The sequence below is a fragment of the Salvelinus sp. IW2-2015 genome, linkage group LG32 (genome assembly GCF_002910315.2).
Source record: "Salvelinus sp. IW2-2015 linkage group LG32, ASM291031v2, whole genome shotgun sequence".
In the NCBI taxonomy this organism is placed as follows: domain Eukaryota; kingdom Metazoa; phylum Chordata; class Actinopteri; order Salmoniformes; family Salmonidae; genus Salvelinus; species Salvelinus sp. IW2-2015.
This window is the reverse complement of record NC_036871.1, coordinates 27844775-27864276: the sequence shown is the minus strand read 5'-3', so window position 1 is coordinate 27864276 and position 19502 is coordinate 27844775. Positions and strand designations below refer to the sequence as shown.

Here is a 19502-nt window from a genome sequence, read left to right as displayed (position 1 = left end):
GTGTGATTCTCAGATGTAAAGTAGTATGTTGGCAATGCCTTGCAGCACAAATAATCTTCTTTTGATTGAAGTCTACTTAACACTGTATTATATAATCTCTCAAAATACATTTGAATGAGATTTAACAACTGCTCCTCGGGCAGTAATTATCTACTAGAAATGGAGAAGAAAATATTGGATGGCTCAATATTGGTTAACCCAGAATTTCCATATTGGTGCCTCCTTTTCATCTCCATACTCTCATTGTAGCTTCATGAGATTGATACCAGAGTATGACAAGTCTGCCACCTGGTGGCGGGTATCAATAAGACAAGACATCTCAGACGAGAAAGTAGGCCATCTGTGTAATACAGTTAAATAGGCCTATTCTTTGCGCATTGTTGACCATTTTGTTGCGGACAACGGAGTATATTCATTGAAATTCAATCAATTGACAATCCTCATAGAATAGTTTGTTTATAATACAGTGTGTTATGTTTATTCACAATGAAGTTAAGACTAGAGTGAGCAGCAGGCCTTGCCAAGCAGCAAGACTACAACAGTGATAGTTCTCAAAGAGAGTACAAAAGCAGAGAGCAGTAAGAATCAACCCATTTGAACTTGTCACCTTATGTTGAGGTTTCTTGCTAGCTAAGCTTACATGACATTCAGATACAGTTAGCAACTTAGCGGTTTACATTTCAGCACACCTCATAACCAAGTATAGGCCAGCTATAGGTTACTGCCAAAATAATGGAAACACAAGTAAATGAGGGATACAAAGTATATTGAAGGCAGGTGCTTTCACACAGGTGTGGTTCCTGGGTTAATTAAGCAATTAACATCCCATCATGCTTAGGGTCATGTATGAAAATGCTGGGCAGGCCATTATTTTGGCTACCATGACTATGCCCCCATAGGACGATAATGCATTCATGCACGACTGGTCACAATGGTTTGATGAGCACGAKAATCAATTGCCAAGACCATTTCTGTCACCAGATCTCAACCCATTGAACACTTATGGGAGATTCTGGAGCGGCACCTGAGACAGCGTTTTTCGCCACAAATGTTTCCGTGGAAGAACGCTGTTGTATCCCTCCAATAGAGTTCCAGACACTTGTAGAATCTATGCCAAGGTACATTGAAGCTGTGGTGTCCCAACGCCCTGTTAAGACATTTTATGTTGTTTCCTTTATTTTGGTAGTTACCTCTACGTTATGGTCCCATGTACCTCAGTTGGTAGAACATGGTGCTTGTAATGCCGGTGTTGTGGGTTCCATTCCCACGGGGGACCAGTATTAAAAAAGTATTTAGATCAATCCACTCACTACTGTATGTCACTCTGGATAAGAGCATGTTAAATGACTAAAATGTAAATGTAATTATTATACCTTTGATGAATAAGGAGAATGGACAAAAAATGCATAAATGAAGAGAACAAGTCAAACCATGCAAAACCGTTTATTTTGTTAAAGAAAATGTATCAGTTCTGAATACTTTGGCAGCAAAACAAATACTCCATGTTGATCTATACAAATAGCCTTCGAGTGACACGCCTCCATCCCTGCACCAGCCGTTTGGTGGTGGAAGCAGTGTGGATTCCTGAGACGGTGTCGGTCAAGGAGACCAGAGGCTGGCTGTGAGGGTAGGCCGAGGGGGCCGAAGAGGTGGTCGCTCCCTGGAGGGCCCCTGGAAGGTCCATATGTGTCGCCTCAGGGTCCATATATGACACATATCCCTCCACCTCAGTGGAAGGGGGTGTTTCAGAGGGGCGGGGGCTGCCTCCTGGATGGGCTTCGAGGTTGGCTGGCTGGTTGCTGAGGCGAGGGCGGCGTGGTATGATTGGACCTCCAGAAACGTCCTCCTTACATGCATCTCCTGCTGGTGTCTCTTCCAGGTCGGGGTCACCGGGGTCAGGGGCATGTGGAGGGGGGACTGGTCCAGAGAGGAGCTGGTCTGGGTGGGTTTGGTACCGTGGGACTCGGCTGGCTGGGGAATAGTGCTAGTGTTGCTGGTGGTGGTGGGAGTCTTCTCCACAGGCCTATTGTCAGGGGAGCTGTCCTTGGGTTTGGCTGGGTCTGTGTCTGCAGGGCTCATGGCCTGAGTCTCCTCGCTCTCCTCCCCTGGTCTTGTCTTGTCACTCAGCCTGAAACACAACTCTGTGTTTTGCTGCCCTCGTCCAACATAGGGGTTCTTGCCTATGATTTTCCCCATCTTGCCGGAGGCGGGYGTGTCTCTGCCCTTCAGTCTCGCTGGCAGCAGCATCCTGATGATGGAGATCATCAACACGGCAATCCTCCAGCGTTTAAGGAGGGCCTTAGATTAGAATACATTACTTTACATTAGATTACCACCAAACCCAACAAATCATGACAAGGTGTACGTCCAAAATGGCACACTAACTCCCTATATAGTGCACTACTTTTGACCAGAGTCCTCCTTTATGGGCCTGGTAATTTGTACAGACCTTCTGTTGCACATTGCCCTCCAGGTGTCGTTGCTGCCAGCGGTGCAGGACGAGAGGCTCACCTTTCCCCGGCACCACCTCAAACAGCTCTCTCACCATAGTAATCTTTCTCACTGTCATCAGTGTTGGAATGGTCTACGCGGTCTGAAGTTGGAGTCTTGAGTGGACAGTGGAGTTGGAGCCGTTGATGRCGTGTTTTCAGTCAGGTAAAGATGTGACAGTAGAAGCAGCCACGGAAACAGCCACAGAGTCCACTTTGTCCTCCATCTTGCCTGTTTTGTAATGACCAATAGCAAGCAGACGAGGGCAGTACTGGTATTCCAGAGGCAGCGGAGAAGCAGAATGAGTCTTCTACCTCAAGGAGATGGGGGAGGCGTTTCGGGAGTAGCAGGAGGAAGTGCAGGAGATGTGCGTGGAGCTATGGTGTCTACCGTCACCCTTATCACCTCCTGGTAGCTGGAGACATGGCCTTGGCTTCAGTGTGGCTGGTGGGCTAGGACTAGCTGGTTGCCTGGAGCTACCAGGTGGACTATCCAATGGTGTAGGGACTATCCAGACTACCGCACAGGATCTTCAACCTGTCAGGCTGCAGCGGTCGTTTCTGTCGTTTGTTACAGTGTCTGTCACTAGATCTGGAGGACCTAGAAGATGTATAATGGCTAGAAGTTCTAGAATGTGTCCTAGAAAGTGTTTTAGTTCTAGAAGATGTTCCGGGGGAAGTCAGAGATGTAGCTACAGGAGGACCTCTCAGAGCAGGAGAGGTCAAAGTTCCCCTCAGTAGTCAGGATGTCTATCTGTAGCTTCTTCATGCCCAACCGCCTCTACAGCGCTGGAGGTATTTGTAGTTGAGGCTGACGCCCTCTGTGAACTTGTTTACCAGGTCTCTGCAAGATAAAATGTATGTTATAGCACATTTCTTACAACAAATGCTGTTCAACGTGCTTAACAAATAAAACAAATTACAATTGAGTAACCTAAGAAGGTAAGACTGGTGCTCTGTCCCAAATGGCACCCTCATCAAAATTGGTGCACTGTGGGTGGAATAGGGTGCTATTTGGGTTTAAATTCTGAATTATTCAATGGTTATCAATGTTGTTTTTTATTCACATGAAACATCACTTTGAATTCACAATGAATTATGACAAAGGAAACTTACAAGCCAATCTCGTTGTAGACCTTATCCTGTAGGAAAAAATGCAAAATTGGCTGTAAGGATGTTGAAATACACACTTAAGGACCAAATTCTGCCTGTCTGGCTGGTTGGCCCGCTTCGAATACCGGTACATAAAAGTAGTCGTCGTCGCACTGTAGGCTACTTACATCGTCTTTCTACAGATGGATGGCCCAGAAGAGGAGGATGGAGAGAAGAAGCACCAATAGCTTGAAGGACCCGGTGGTCCCGTCTGAGACCAACTCATCTGACGCTGGGAGGAGCTGGGACACTCGCTTACAGAGGTCCAGGTACTCYAATGAATTGGCGAACATGATTACTTTTCCAGTCACACATCACCACGACCATGCACTGTATGATTAAAGATGCGCACGGAGATTTAGCTTCGATCCAGTGGTGTTCTGGTGGTTGCGCGTTCTTTACCAAGAGGGACTTGGGGTTGAAGTGATAAGCAAAGTTACTGTTACGGCGCTGTCCGATGGATGTAGTGAATCTGGACCATGGTGGGGTGTAGTTGAACACATGAAAGGCGGGTGCGAGCCAAGCTATTACGGCGCAATAATGGGTGTTGTGCGTTAATATGCAATGAAAGGAAACAGTTCTGGTACCCCAAAAACTACGTTTAGACCCACCTGTGGTTTCGACCTAGCCCCCAAAAATCTCTAATCTAGTCTATGGCCCAAATATTCCTCAAATACATTGAGCCAATGCTAGTCATAGACTAAGGCCTATTCTACTGCAATTCACAATGTTCTACTCTAATTAATTGTGTATTATACCCGAAGAGTAAAAACCATAGGTATTTTGTTTATTTATTTTTTAACTACACCAGACAAGAAGTTCCCTCACGGAAAATAAAGTTAATTGAATTATTTTATCGTTTGGGGTGAGGATTCCACAAAGCAGATACAACATCACCAAGCACCTTACTGGTCGTATGCCAACAGTGTTAGGTTATTCTGACAAACTGATGTGACTAAATAAAATGGAGAAAAAAACAGTTTATTGCAGGAGCAGTACAGGTTTGAAGAAATAATTATACCAAATAGTTAATCATGTAGGCTAAGTTATATCTAAGTTTATCTAAGTTATAATTGAACAAACACAATACACAGATCAAAACCAACTGTTCCATCAACATTTTAAACTAAGATCACTGGCACTTGAAGTTGATTTACAGCGTTCCACAGCATGTGCTGTTAAAATTCAACAATAGCTGGAAGCAAAGCCGCATGGCAGCATGTTATACGCTTGAGAGCCATACTGTATTCAGCGGAGCCTGCAGGCTAGAACCAGAGCTATAGTGGTCACCATGAGGATGAGAAATATAGCCTTCAACAGTAGGTACCACACCATCACAACATCTAGAACACCTGAGAGAGAGATAAAGGGAGAGCAAGAGCGAAAGAGAGAGAGAGAAAGAGATAATGTAGAAAAGAGAAAGAAAGAAAATAAAGAAATGTCGAAAAGAGAGACAGACAGGAAAGAGAGAGAGAAATAGAGACATTAAAATCATTGAAAAGACGAGGACATTTTTCTCATTAATATCATTGATGCTGGGTGGTGAACTTATAGGGCTGCTAAACCATGTGGATGGGAAATAACATCTCACCTTGTCTGGAAACCCCAACCCTATCCACCTCGCAGGGTATGTGCTTTGGCTCTACTGTGGGCTCAAGGGTATTGACAGAGGGCCCAGAGGTAGGGAGGTCTAGGGGGAAAGAAACTGATCAAAACATTTTAAACTCAGCAACAAAAGAAACGTCCTCTCACTGTCAACTGCGTTTCTTTTCAGCAAACTTAACATGTAAATATTTGTATGAACATAAGATTCAACAAGTGAGACATAAACTGAACAAGTTCCACAGACATGTGACTAACATAAATTGAATAATGTGGCCCTAAACAAAGACGGGTCAAAATCAAAAGTAACAGTCAGTATCTGGTGTGGCCACGAGCTGCATTAAGTACTGCAGTGCATCTCCTCATGGACTGCACCAGATTTGCCAGTTCTGTGAGATGTTACCCCACTCTTCCACCAAGGCACCTGCAAGTTCCTGGACATTTCTGGCCCTAGCCCTCACTCTCCGATCCAACAGGTCCCAGACGTGCTCAATGGGATTGAGATCCGGGCTCTTCACTGGCCATGGCAGAACACTGACATTCCTGTCTTGCAGGAAATCACGCACAGAACAAGCAGTACGGCTGGTGGCATTGTCATGCTGGAGTGTCATTTCAGGATGAGCCTGCAGGAAGGCTACCACATGAGAGAGGATGTCTTCCCTGTAACGCACAGCGTTGAGATTGCCTGCAATGACAACAAGCTCAGTCCGATGATGCTGTGACACACCGCCCCAGACAATGACGGACCCTCCACCTCCAAATCGATCCCACTCCAGAGTACAGGCCTCGGTGTAACGCTCATTCCTTCGACGAGAAACGCGAATCCGACCATCACCCCTGGTGAGACAAAACCGTGACTCGTCAGTGAAGAGCACTTTTTGCCAGTCCTGTCTGGTCCAGCGACGGTGGTTTGTGCCCATAAGTGATGTTGTTGCCGGTGATGTCTGGTGAGGACCTGCCTTACAACAGGCCTACAAGCCCTCAGTCCAGCCTCTCTCAGACTATTGAGGACAGTCTGAGCACTGATGGAGGGATTGTGCGTTCCTGGTGTAACTCGGGCAGGTGTTGATGCCATCCTGMACCTGTCCCGCAGGTGTGATGTTTGGATGTACCGATCCTGTGCAGGTGTTGTTACATGTGGTCTGCCACTGTGAGGACGATCAGCTGTCCGTCCTGTCTCCCTGTAGCGCTGTCTTAGGCGTCTCACAGTACAGACATTGCAATTTATTGCCCTGGTCACATCTGCAGTCCTCATGCCTCCTTGCAGCATGCCTAAGGCACGTTCACGCAGATGAGCAGGGACCCTGGGTATCTTTCTTTTGGTGTTTTTCAGAGTCAGTAGAAAGGCCTCTTTAGTGTCCTAAGCTTTCATAACTGTGACCTTAATTGCCTACCGTCTGTAAGCTGTTAGTGTCTTAACGACCGTTCCACAGGTGCATGTTCATTAATTGTTTATGCTTTATTGAACAAGCATGGGAAACAGTGTTTAAACCCTTTACAATGAAGATCTGTGAAGTTATTTGGATTTGTATGAATTATCTTTCTTTTTTTGCTGAGTTTATAAAGATACACCGTCTGGGTAATCTGCGTGCTACAAGGCTGCATTAACACACTGAGCTGAAGCCTAGGTATTAGCTCAGGGTGATACATAAATATTCAGGTCTATGACAATTGTACACATCACACATGCCTAAATGTGGTATGTTTTTATTTGACTCTTATTATTGATATTGATTATTGTACTGTAATGTTGAGGGAGATAGCACACAAGCATTTCACTGCCCCTTTTACACCTGCTGTAAACTGTGTATGTGACAAATAWAATTTGATTGGATTTTGATTTGATCTTACCTCCCACTGTAATAACAGCTGTGGTGCCCAGGGCATCAGGTGGTTCTGTCCTACAGCTATAGTTCCCACTGTCCTTCTCTCCAGCTCCACTCACATGCATAGACAGAGTAATGTTGGGCAGGATGGAGCTAGCGTTAAGTAGCACCTGGCCATCCTTCCACCACTGCATCGCATGGCTGGGCTGCAGGCAGACAAACTCACAGGCCAGGCTGAAGCTGTGGCCCGGACGGATTGTTTGGTCCACATGGGCTGAGTTGATGGAGGTGTAACAGTGACCTATAAATCCCAAAACATCCACTTGTTATAAGATAACACTTGTGTTAAGCTTGTTATAACCACTTATAAGCTTGTTATAACTACTTGTTAGGCTATAAGCAAAGATTGTCCAAGCTCTATTTCCTATTTATCCATCCTATTCATCCATTTGAAATATGACAGAGAGAATTGACCTTAGAAAGACAACATACTCCTTTCCACTAAAAGCCTATGACTGGCTGTGCCTAGACTTACCTCTTACTTGGACCAAGAGAAAAGCTATCCTTAAGATCAAGCACATAATGTCAATCAGTCCCGTTTGTGATATATGTCAGTCTGTCCTTTTTACAGCTTGATGTGTGGACTGAGTCCCTTCAGACACAGAAAGGCAGTGTGGAAACTACCTATAGGGTGACCTAACAGTTACTCAGGAAACGCAGGTCTGAGTAGCTCTCATGATAAACCAGCAGATGYTTTGATAACACTGACCAACAGATCACATCCTCTTGCAATTCATTCTATTGCAAACTTGCAAAGTTTAAAGTGGAAGTTTAAAGGAGTATATTTTCCTATACAGTAGGGTCTATGACAGTAGAGAGAGAGAGGCAGACAGAGAGAGAGAGAGAGCTTCACATTCATTTGTTCTCTCTCTTTGATGTTTTCACCTTTGAGTCCCCAGGTAAACATTTCCCCTGAATCCATCTTTACCAGGCTATTTCTACTTGTTCATTTTCCAGAGAACGCATAGAGCCCCGTGTTGATTATCCCTTTTATCCCATGGCTTTAATTTAACACATATGCCACTAGAAATGTGTTCAACATCAAATAAGTAGCTAGCAAGTTAGTTTACTAGATAGCTACAGTAGTTACCTTGGTCACCAAACAGATTTGCTAATTTAGCTAAACAACCATGAGTCCTAGCTTGCTATTATGAAAATCGAATTCCCAATGACAACAATGCTTTAAATTAGAGCAGATCAAACATAGAACATGTAAGAATGAACTATAGCCATTGAATTCTACCATGCTGATATACRGTGCATATGTAAGGGATAATCAACCAGGGACTATGCGTAGCCAACCAAACCATCAGTCCTAGCTTGACATTATGAATATTTAATTCAATGCCAATAACATTAATGTTTTCAATTCGACTTTTGCTTTCAAAAGCTGCTCAAAACAAAGAACATGCAAGAATGAACTAGCCATTGAATTCTACCATGCTGATATACACTATATATACAAAAGTATGTGGCCACCCCTTCAAATTAATGGATTCGGCTATTTCAGCCACACCTGTTGCTGACAGGAGTTACTCTTAAGGATCGGACCATTTTTTAGAAATTTMCGCCAAAAATGACATGCCCAAATCTAACTGCCTGTAGCTCAGACCTGAAGCAAGGATATGCATATTCTTGATACCATTTGAAAGGAAACACTTTGACGTTTGTGGACATGTGAAATTAATGTAGGAGAATATAACACATTAGATCTGGTAAAAGATAATACAAATTTAAAAAACATGCGTTTTTCTTTGTTCCGTCATCTTTGAAATGCAAGAGAAAAGCCATAATGTACTGTTCCACTAGATGGCAGCAGATTATGTGCAAAGTTTTAGACTGATTCAAGGAACCATTGCATTTCGGTTCAAAATGTTGTATCAAGACTGCCCAAATGTGCCTAATTGGTTTATTAATACATTTAAGTTCATAACTGTGCACGCTCCTCAAACAATAGCATGGTATTATTGCACTGTAATAGCTACTGTAAATTGGACAGTGCAGTTAAATTAACAAGAATTAAAGTTTTCTGCCCATATCAGATATGTCTATGTCCTGGGAAATGTTCTTGATACTTACAACCTCATGCTAATCACGTTAGCCTATGTTAGCTCAGCCGTCCCGTAGAGGTTACAATCAAGCACACTGATATGCAATCTACATAGAAAAACATTGGCAGTAGAATGGCCTTAAGAGCTCACTGCTTCAGTCGGCGTTCCAATTCATCCCAAAGGTGTTCGATGGGGTTGAGGCCAGGGCTCTGTGCAGGCCAGTGAAGTTCTTTCACACCGATTTCGATTGTATGGACCTCACTTTGTGCATGGGGGCATTGTCATGCTGAAACAGGAAAGGGCCTTCCCCAAACTGTTGCCACAAAGTTGGACGCACAGAATCGTCTAGAATGTCATTGTATGCTGTAGTGTCCCTTCACTGGATCTAAMSGGCCTAGCCCAAACCATGAAAAACAGCCCCAGACCATTATTCCTCCTCCACCAAATTTTACAGTTGGCACTGTAGCGTTCTCCTGGCATCCGCCAACCTATATTTGTCCGTCGGACTGCCAGATGGTGAAGCGTAATTCATCACTCCAGAGAACACTTTCCACTGCTCCAGAGTCCAATGGCAGCAAGCCTTACACCACTCCAGCCAACGCTTAGTATTGCGCATGGTGATCTTAGGCTTGTGTGCGGCTGCTCGGCCACGGAAATTCATTTCATGATGCTCCCGACAACAGTTCTGGTACTGACGTTGCTTCCAGATATAGTTTGGAACTTGGTAGTGAGTGTTGCAAACAAGGACAGACGATTTTTACCCGTTTTGCACTTCAGCACTCTGTGGTCCCTTACGAAATTGTGTGGCCTACCTACCACTTCACAGCTGAGCTGTTGTTGTTCCTAGACGTTTCCACTTCACAATAACAGCACTGCCGGTTGATCGAGGAAGCTCCAGCAAGGCAGAAATTTGACGAACTGACTTGTTGGAAAGGTGGCATCCTATGACGGTGCCATGTTGAAAGTCATTGAGCTCTTCAGTAAGGCCATTCTACTACCTATGTTTGTCTATGGAGATGGAATGGTTGTGTGCTCGATTTTATACACCTGTCAGCAGCAGGTGTGGCTAAAATAGCCGAATCCACTAATTTGAAGGGGTGCCCACATACTTTTGAATATATACTGTACGTCAATCTGTACTGAGTACCTTCAGACACAGAAAGGAAGTGTGGAAACTACATATAGAGTTTATGACCTCACACTTACTCAGGAAACACAGGTCTGAGTAGCTCTCATGATAAACAAGCAGATGGTATGATAACACTGACCAACAGATCACATCCTCTTGCAATTGATACTATTGCAAACTTTAAAGTTGAAGTTTAAAGGAGTATAATAGCCTATATAATAGGGTATATCATAGTAGAGAGAGAGAGAGATTCACATTAATTTGATCTCTGATGTTTTCACCTCTGAGTCCCCAGGTAAACATTTCCTTTGAATCCATCTTTACCAGGCCATTTCTACAGTAGGGCAAAACACACATCTATCTGTCTACATCTGCTAACCACCGTGTGACATGTTAACATCCTCTCAGCTGTGTTCCTTCGGCTTGGAGAAACTGCTGGTAGGCTAGTCAACCACTTCACAAACTAGCTGCATCCCAGGTGGCACAAACATCTGGCCTGATTCCTGCATGCCAGATCTAAAACTGGCAGCCGGATCCGGCCCGAGTCTGAAATGAATGACGGTATAGAATAGGCCTGAGTCATTTGGGCCCGATCTGGCAGCCAGAACTGAGCCAAAGCTGCCATTTTAGGCCCAGCAATGGCCCGAATTCACTCGATTTTATTTAAATAGATGAAATTGACTTTGTGTGGCTTTCATCCCTCAACAGGCACTATTTATGTACAGTAGCATGGATGTATCTAAATAAATGTCACTAGAAAACAGCTTAAACAAATGCAAATGCAGCTACTTTGATGTTATTCTATCTGCAGAGTTGACACGACTGTGTTAGCCATAATTGGCTACCTAGCAAGCAAGGGATGAGAACATCGCAAGCCTACAGAGCAATCAAACAAATAGAATGAACAACAAGTCCTCTTCTCTAGCAACTTAACCGATAGAACTAACAACCTGGTTTAGTGGAAGGCTGAAATAGTATGAATTTACTTATCAAAATTAAAATCTCAATGAAAACATGTCATTTTTACCAGTAAATGTGTGCTCGTTTTCTATGGCAACAGTGGTTTAAGTGGGATAAACTCCTCCGCTCTGTACATTATCTGGAATTAATCAACTCGGTCATTATCAGGTCGTCCATTATTTCCAGATAATGTACAAAGTGTCAGTGTTTATCCCTTACATGTATGTATGTATGTATGTATGTATGTATGTATGTATGTATGTATGTATGTATGTATGTATGTATGTATGTAAACTCAGCAATAAAAGAAACGTCCCTTTTTCAGGACCCTGTCTTTCAAAGATAATTCGTACAAATCCAAATAACTCCACAGATCTTCATTGTAAAGGGTTTAAACACCGTTTCCCATGCTTGTTCAATGAACCATAAACAATTAATGAACATGCACCTGTGGAACGGTCATTAAGACACTAACAGCTTACAGACGGTAGGCAATTAAGGTCACAGTTATGAAAGCTTAGGACACTAAAAAGAGGCCTTTCTACTGACTCTGAAAAACACCAAAAGAAAGATGCCCAGGGTCCCTGCTCATCTGCGTGAGCGTGCCTTAGGCATGCTGCAAGGAGGCATGAGGACTGCAGATGTGGCCAGGGCAATAAATTGCAATGTTCGTACTGTGAGATGCCTAAGACAGCGCTACAGGGAGACAGGACGGACAGCTGATTGTCCTCGCAGTGGCAGAGTACGTGTAACAACACCTGCACAGGATCGGTACATCCGAACATTACACCTGCGGGACAGGTACAGGATGGCAGCAACAACTGCCCGAGTTACACCAGGAACGCACAATCCCTTCATCAGTGCACAGACTGTCCGCAATAGGCTGAGAGAGGCTGGACTGAGGGCTTGTAGGCCTGTTGTAAGGCAGGTCCTCACCAGACATCACCGGCAACAACGTCGCCTATGGGCACAAACCCACCGTTGCTGGACCAGACAAGACTGGCAAAAAGTGTTCTTCACTCACGAGTCGCGGTTGTCTCAGCAGGGGTGATGGTCGGATTTGCGTTTCTCGTCGAAGGAATGAGCGTTACACCAAGGCCTGTACTCTGGAGTGGGATCGATTTGGAGGTGGAGGGTCCGTCATGGTCTGGGGCGGTGTGTCACAGCGTCATCGGACTGAGCTTGTTGTCATTGCAGGCAATCTCAACGCTGTGCGTTACAGGGAAGACATCCTCCTCCTTCATGTGGTCCCCTTCCTGCAGGCTCATCCTGACATGACCCTCCAGCATGACAATGCCACCAGTCATACTGCTCGTTCTGTGCGTAATTTCCTGGCCAGCCATGGCCAGCGAAGAGCCCAGATCTCAATCCAATTGAGCACGTCTGGGACCTGTTGGATCAGAGTGAGGGCTAGGGCAATTCCCCCCAGAAATGTCCAGGAATTTGCAGGTGCCTTGGTGGAAGAGTGGGGTAACATCTCACAGCAAGAACTGGCAAATCTGGTGCAGTCCATGAGGAGGAGATGCACTGCAGTACTTAATGCAGCTGGTGGCCACACCAGATACCGACTGTTACTTTTGATTTTGACCCCACTTTGTTCAGGGACACATTATTCCACTTCTGTTAGTCACATGTCTGTGGAACTTGTTCAGTTTGTCTCACTTGTTGAATCTTATGTTCATACAAATATTACCACATGTTAAYTTGGCTGAAAATAAACGCAGTTGACAGTGAGAGGACGTTCATTTTTTTGCTGAGTTTATGTGTGTATGTAAATGTTTGTCTCTCTGGTTCTATCTGCCCTTTCCTTGCTGTGTTCAGTCCTCTCCTTTCTGCCTCTGTCTCTGTCTGGTGCAAGCTGCAGCCACTTTATGACAAACTTCTGTCTCTCAATCTGTAGCCTTGGATGTAAAAGTGTTTCTCCTTTTGAGTAAAACAAAAAAAGTTCAAAATAAGTAGTCACTGAAATCCTAGGAATCACAATCCAGACCTCAGGTTTCCAATTTCAACACTGAGTCAAACAGATCAAGAGATATGTGCCTGTTGTAGCGCTCCCTTGTGGTCAATCTGAACATGCTTGCAGATGTTGAGTCTTGACAGGGTTTGTAACATGTGTACTGGTGTATATACATTTATGTGCCAGCCCATGCCCACATTAAGGTTTATTGGTCAGTTGTTTGACATACTAGTCTGGAAAATATTGCGTTGAAAGACGTTGGTCCATAGATGCCATACAGTACATTCGGAAAGTATTCAGACCCCTTGACTTTTTCCACATTTTGTTACGTTACAGCCTTATTATAAAATGTATTAAATAAATAAAAATCCTCATCAATTTACAGATAATGACAAAGTGAAAACAGGTTTTTAGACATTTTTGCAAATTGATTAAACAAACAGAAATACCTTATTTACATAAGTATTCAGACCCTTTGCTATGAGACTCGAAATTGAGCTCAGGTGCATCCTGTTTCCATTGATCATCCTTGAAATGTTTCTACAACTTCATTGGAGTCAACCTGTGGTAAATTAAATTGATTGGACATGATTTGGAAAGGCACACACACCTGTCAATATAAGGTCCCACAGTTGACAATGCACGTCAGAGCAAAAACCAAGCCATGAGATCGAAGGAATTGTCAGTAGAGCTGTGTCGAGGATTGTGTCGAGGCACAGATCTGGGGAAGGGTACCAAAACATTTCCGCAGCATTGAAGGTCCACAAGAACACAGTGGCCTCCATCATTCTTAAATGGAAGAAGTTTGGAACCACTAAGACTCTTCCTAGAGCTGGCCGCCCGGCCAAACTAGGCAATCGGGGGAGAAGGGCCTTGGTCAAGGAGGCGGCCAAGAAACCGATGGTCACTCTGACAGAGCTCCAGAGTTCCTCTGTGGAGAATGGAGAACCTTCCAGAAGGACAACCATCTCTGCAGCACTCCACCAATCAGGCCTTTATAGTAGAGTGGCAAGACGGAAGCCTAAAGGACTCTCAGACCATGAAAAACAAGATTCTCTGGTCTGATGAAACCAAGATTGAACTCTTTGGCCTGAATGCCAACCATCACGTCTGGAGGAAACCTGGCACCATCCCTACCGTGAAGCATGGTGGTGGCAGAATCCTTCTGTGGGGAGGTTTTTCAGCGACAGAGACTTGGAGACTAGTCAGGACCAAGGGAAAGGTGAACAGAGCAAAGTACAGAGAGATCCTTGATGAAAACCTGCTCCAGAGCACTCAGGACCTCAGACAGGGTGAAGGTTCACTTCCCAACAGGACAATGACCCTAAGCACACAGCGAGACAACGCAGAAGTGGCTTCAGCCAGAGCCCGGACTTGAACGATAGAACATCTTTGGAGAGACCTGAAAATAGCTGTGCAGAGATGCTCCCCATCCAACCTGACAGAGCTTGAGAGGATCTGCAGAGAAGAATGCGAGAAACTCCCCAAATACAGGTGCCAAGCTTGTAGCGTCAAACCCAAGACTCGAGGCTGTAGTCGCTGCCAAAAGGTGCTTCACCCACGCTGATGGTTTTGTTACTTTGCTGACCACACCCCTCTGCTCTTGATTGACCAATGTCTCTTTCAGCTGGTCAAGCACATCATATGGGATTTTCCTACATCCATGAACAACAGGAGGGACTTTTGGATCAATGTAGATGTGGTGCAGGCCTGGAAACTCAGAGTCCTTTAATAAATCTTCTTTGGGATTGGTGTCCCATCCACGGGACAGTTGAGCTAACGTAGGCTAATGCGATTAGCATGAGGTTGTAAGTAACAAGAACATTTCCCAGGACATAGACATATCTGATATTGGCAGAAAGCTTAAATTCTTGTTAATCTAACTGCACTGTCCAATTTACAGTAATTATTACAGTGAAAGAATAGCATGTTATTGTTTGAGAGTGCACAATTTTGAACATGAAAAGTTATTCATAAACGTAAGTTTGTGTGCCAGCCAGCATCTTTTTTGAGCGCTTGTGTCACTGCACCTATGAACAACATTACATTTACATTTAAGTCATTTAGCAGACGCTCTTATCCAGAGCGACTTACAAATTGGTGCATTCACCTTATGATATCCAGTGGAACAACCACTTTACAATAGTGCATCTAACTCTTTTAAGGGGGGGGGGGTGTAGAAGGATTACTTTATCCTATCCTAGGTATTCCTTAAAGAGGTGGGTTTCAGGTGTCTCCGGAAGTGGTGATTGACTCCGCTACCTGCGCGTCGTGAGGAGTTTGTTCCACCATTGGGGTCCCAGGAGCAGCGAACATTTTGACTGGGCTGAGCGGGAACTGTACTTCTCAAGGTAGGGAGGCGAGCAGGCCAGAGTGGATGAACGCAGTGCCCTTGTTGGGTTAGGCCTGATCAGAGCCTGAAGGTACGAGGTGCCGTTCCCCTCACAGCTCCGTAGCAAGCACCATGGTCTTGTAACGGATGCGAGCTTCAACTGAAGCCCAGAGAGAGCGGGAGGAGCGGTGACGTGAGAGAACTTGGAAAGTTGAAAACCAGACGGGCTGCGCGCTTCTGGATGAGTTGTAGGGGTTTAATGGCACAGGCAGGGAGCCCAGCCAACAGCGATTGCAGTAATCCAGACGGGAGATGACAAGTGCCTGGATTAGGACCTGCGCCGCTTCCTGCGTAGGCAGGTCGTACTCTGCGAATGTTGTAGAGCATGAACCACTACGAACGGGTCACCGCCTTGATGTTAGTTGAGAACGACAGAGGTGTTGTCCAGGATCACGCCAAGGTCTCTAGCACTCTGGGAGAGGAACACAATGGAGTTGTCAACCGTGATGGTGAGATCATGGAACGGGCAGTCCTTCCCCGGGAGGAAGAGCAGCTCCGTCTTGCCGAGTTCAGCTTGACGGTGTGATCCGTCATCCACACTGATATGTCTGCCAGACATGCAGAGATGCGATTCACCCCCTGGTTATCAGAGGGGGAAAGGAGAAGATTAATGTTGTGTCGTCTGCATAGCAATGATAGGAGAGACCATGTGGAGATATGACAGACCAAGTGACTTGGTGTTATAGCGAGAATAGATAGGCCTAGAACAGAGACCCTGGGGACACAGTGGTGAGAGCACGTGGTGCGGAGACAGATTCTCGCCACGCCACCTGGTAGGAGCGACCTGTCAGTAGGACGCAATCCAAGCGTGGGCCGCGCCGGAGATGCCCAGCTCGGAGAGTGAGAGAGGAGATCTGATGGTTCACAGTATCAAAGCAGCCGATAGTCTAGAAGGATGAGAGCAGAGAGAGAGAGTTAGCTTTAGCAGTGCGGAGCGCCTCCGTGACACAGAGAAGAGCAGTCTCAGTTGAATGACTAGTCTTGAAACCTGACTGATTTGGATCAAGAAGGTCATTCTGAGAGAGATAGCAGGAGAGCTGGCCAAGGACGGCACGTTCAAGAGTTTTGGAGAGAAAAGAAGAAGGGATACTGGTCTGTAGTGTTGACATCGGAGATCGAGTGTAGGTTTTTTCAGAAGGGTGCAACTCTCGCTCTCTTGAAGACGGAAGGGACGTAGCCAGCGGTCAAGGATGATTGATGAGCGAGTGATGTAAGGGAGAAAGGTCTCCGGAAATGTCTGGAGAAGAAGAGGATAGGTCAACGGGCGGTGTTGGCGGCCGGCCGTCACAAGACGCCGAGATTTCATCTGGAGAGAAGGGAGAAAAGAGTCAAAGCACATGGTAGGCAGTGTGAGCAGAACCAGCGTGTCGTTGACTTAGCAAACGAGGACGGATGTCGTCGACCTTCTTTTCAAAATGTGACGAAGTCATCAGCAGCATGAGAGGAAGGGGAGGAGGGCGAGGAGATCAGGAGGGAGAGAGAAGTGGCAAAGAGCTCCTAGGTTAGCAGATGCTTGGAATTTAGATGGTTAGAAAATGGCTTTAGCAGCAAGCAGACAGAAGAGGAGAATGTAGAAGGAGGAGTGAAAGGATGCCAGGTCCCAGGAGGCGAGTTTCCTCCATTCCGCTCGGCTTCCCGGCAGCCCTGTTCTGTTGAGCTCGCAATGAGTCGTCGAGCCACGGAGCAGAGGGGAGGACCGACCGCCGCGAGGATAGGGACTAAGAGTCAAGGATGCAAAAGGAGGAGGGAGGTTGAGAGCAGAATCAGGAGATAGTTGGAGAAGGTTTGAGCAGAGAAGAGATGATAGGATGGAAGAGGAGAGAGTAGCGGGGGAGAGAAGCGAAGTTGGACGGCGCGGATAGCCATCCGAGTAGCGGGCAGTGTGGAAGTGTTGGATGAGAGCAGAATCGAAAACGATACAGTATGTCAGAGACTGAGGGGGAGTTGCAATGAGGATAGAAATAAAAAAAACAACTGGAAGAACAGCAGATAAATGACGTCAACGATCCCGCTTTGAGTTACGGGGTGATGAGGATAGAGTAACTTAGGTCAGAGACGAGGATGATGAGAGGAGGGAAAGAAGGAGCAAGAGAATGAATTCAAAGTAGACGTGGGAGTAAGTCACCCAGAAATGTGAGAGTGTACCATCCTCAGGAAGAACTTCATAGGCATCGTCAAGCCATTGGTGAACTCCCAAGCGAACCCTGCAGAGGGCGATAAAGATAAGGAATAAGCTTGAAAAGCTGGTAACTGTACAGCATGGAATTCAAAGGAGCGATAACAGATGGTCAGGGAGAGAAAGAGAAGAATGTCCACTTGCGAGAATGAGGAGTCCCAGTGCCCCACCCCGCTGACCAGAAAAGCTCTCGGGTGTTGCGAGAACACGGCAGACGGAGAGACAGAGAGTAACCAGTTTCAGTGTGTAATCCATGTTCCGTCAGTGCCAAGAATCGAGGACTGGAGGGAAGCAATAGGCTGAGATGAACTCTGCCTTGTTGCGCAGATCGAGCAGTTCCAGAGCTGCCGGAACCTGGAAACTCCAACGGCGCTGCACCTGCTAGGAACCACCAGATCGTTAGAGTAGCAGCGGAACCACGCGTGTGAAGCGTTTTGTATGGTCTGTGCAGAGAGGAAGAAACAGGCGTATAGAAGAACACATTAGTTACAGCTACAGAAGCAAGCTTACGCGTAATGCAAAGTAGATCGAATGACAATGGCACTACACGTCTCGAATGTTCAGAAGTTTAAGCTTACGTCAAAAAACTTATACTGGGAACTAAAATAAATCTATGAGTACGCTGGCTGGTGAAATAGCTACTAGCTGGCTGCGTGACTTTGTTTGAAGTGTACTGCTAGGTAACCTCTAAACTGGCTAGGTAACCCTCGACAATTTATCTCTAACTACACAAATTATCTTGATACAAAGAGCTATTGTACGCCAGCTAAGATCAAACAAATTCAATAAAAAAAAAAAAAAAAAAAAAAAAAAAAAAAGACAACAAAAAAAAACACAGAAAAAAAAAAGAAAAAAAACACAAAACAAACACTGTGTACTAAATAAAGAATATTAATACTACCTCTACATAAACTACCTGTGGAGCCAAACGGAATGACAACTACTCCTCCAAACCAAACCGGGAGTTGCGTATCGTAGAGGGAGCAGGCCAATAGAAAGTGTTGTTTCTTGTATTATTGTCTTTTGTGTCTTTAGAGGACTGCTTCACCTTAATGTCCCCTTTCCCTTTTCTTCTGTCCTTATTTTGTCCCACTTTGTCCCTTCTTTGTCCCTTCTTCTCTTCTGCCAACTAGACACTCCTTGTTAGCTAGCTAGCTTCTTTCAGGAATGTCCCTAGCAACTGCCTAGCAACAGGTAAACAACTTAGCTAGCTAAGAAAACGGTATAATTTTATGAAAAATTGTTACTTTTTCAAAAGCCTTTCTTCTTTGTTTGCTGCTTGTTTGGTCTCCTATTCAGTTTGCAGTTTTCTTTTGATTTTTTTTCGATGTACTTTACTCTAACATGTCCACTTCCTTGACCTCTGTTTCAAAAGGAGCAACATCTGTCCCTGACCTCCACACAGCTGCAAAGTGATTTATCTTGCCACATTTTTTACATTCAACATTGAATGCAGGACACCTCTTTGGTTTGTGTGTTTTTCCACAAGTCTGTCTGCTGCTCGCTGGTTGAGCATGGGGGCAGCCTTTATTCTGACTGTGCTCATGATTGTATAATGGCGGCCCTTTTGTTCCATAGCATGCACAAACTGTTCTGTGCTATTGCTAGCCAACATACAGTATCAGTCAAAACTTGACACACCAGTGTAACGGATGTGAAATGGCTAGCTAGTTAGCGGGTACGCGCTAGTAGCGTTTCAATCAGTTAC

At 45.2% G+C, this 19502-nt stretch overlaps 1 protein-coding gene across 6 annotated transcripts in view; it reads right to left on the bottom strand.

Annotated features, from left to right (window-relative positions):
- Positions 1-4606: 4606 nt before the first annotated feature.
- Positions 4607-19502, bottom strand: part of LOC111957156 (uncharacterized) — a 22671-nt gene continuing 7775 nt past the window's right edge. For 3 of the 6 annotated variants that reach the window (XM_023977904.2, XM_023977900.2, XM_023977903.2), the window contains exons 2-4: positions 7095-7370; positions 5233-5346; positions 4607-4993 (exon numbers count right to left, since the gene is read on the bottom strand). In XM_023977904.2, coding sequence (XP_023833672.1) covers positions 4890-4993; positions 5233-5346; positions 7095-7370 — 494 coding nt within the window. In that variant the 3' untranslated portion in view covers positions 4607-4889. Of the gene's footprint in view, positions 4994-5232; positions 5347-7094; positions 7371-7604; positions 9759-19502 lie in introns of those variants that run through there. The other 3 variants (XM_023977901.2, XM_070436759.1, XM_023977902.2) reach the window with 2 other exon arrangements.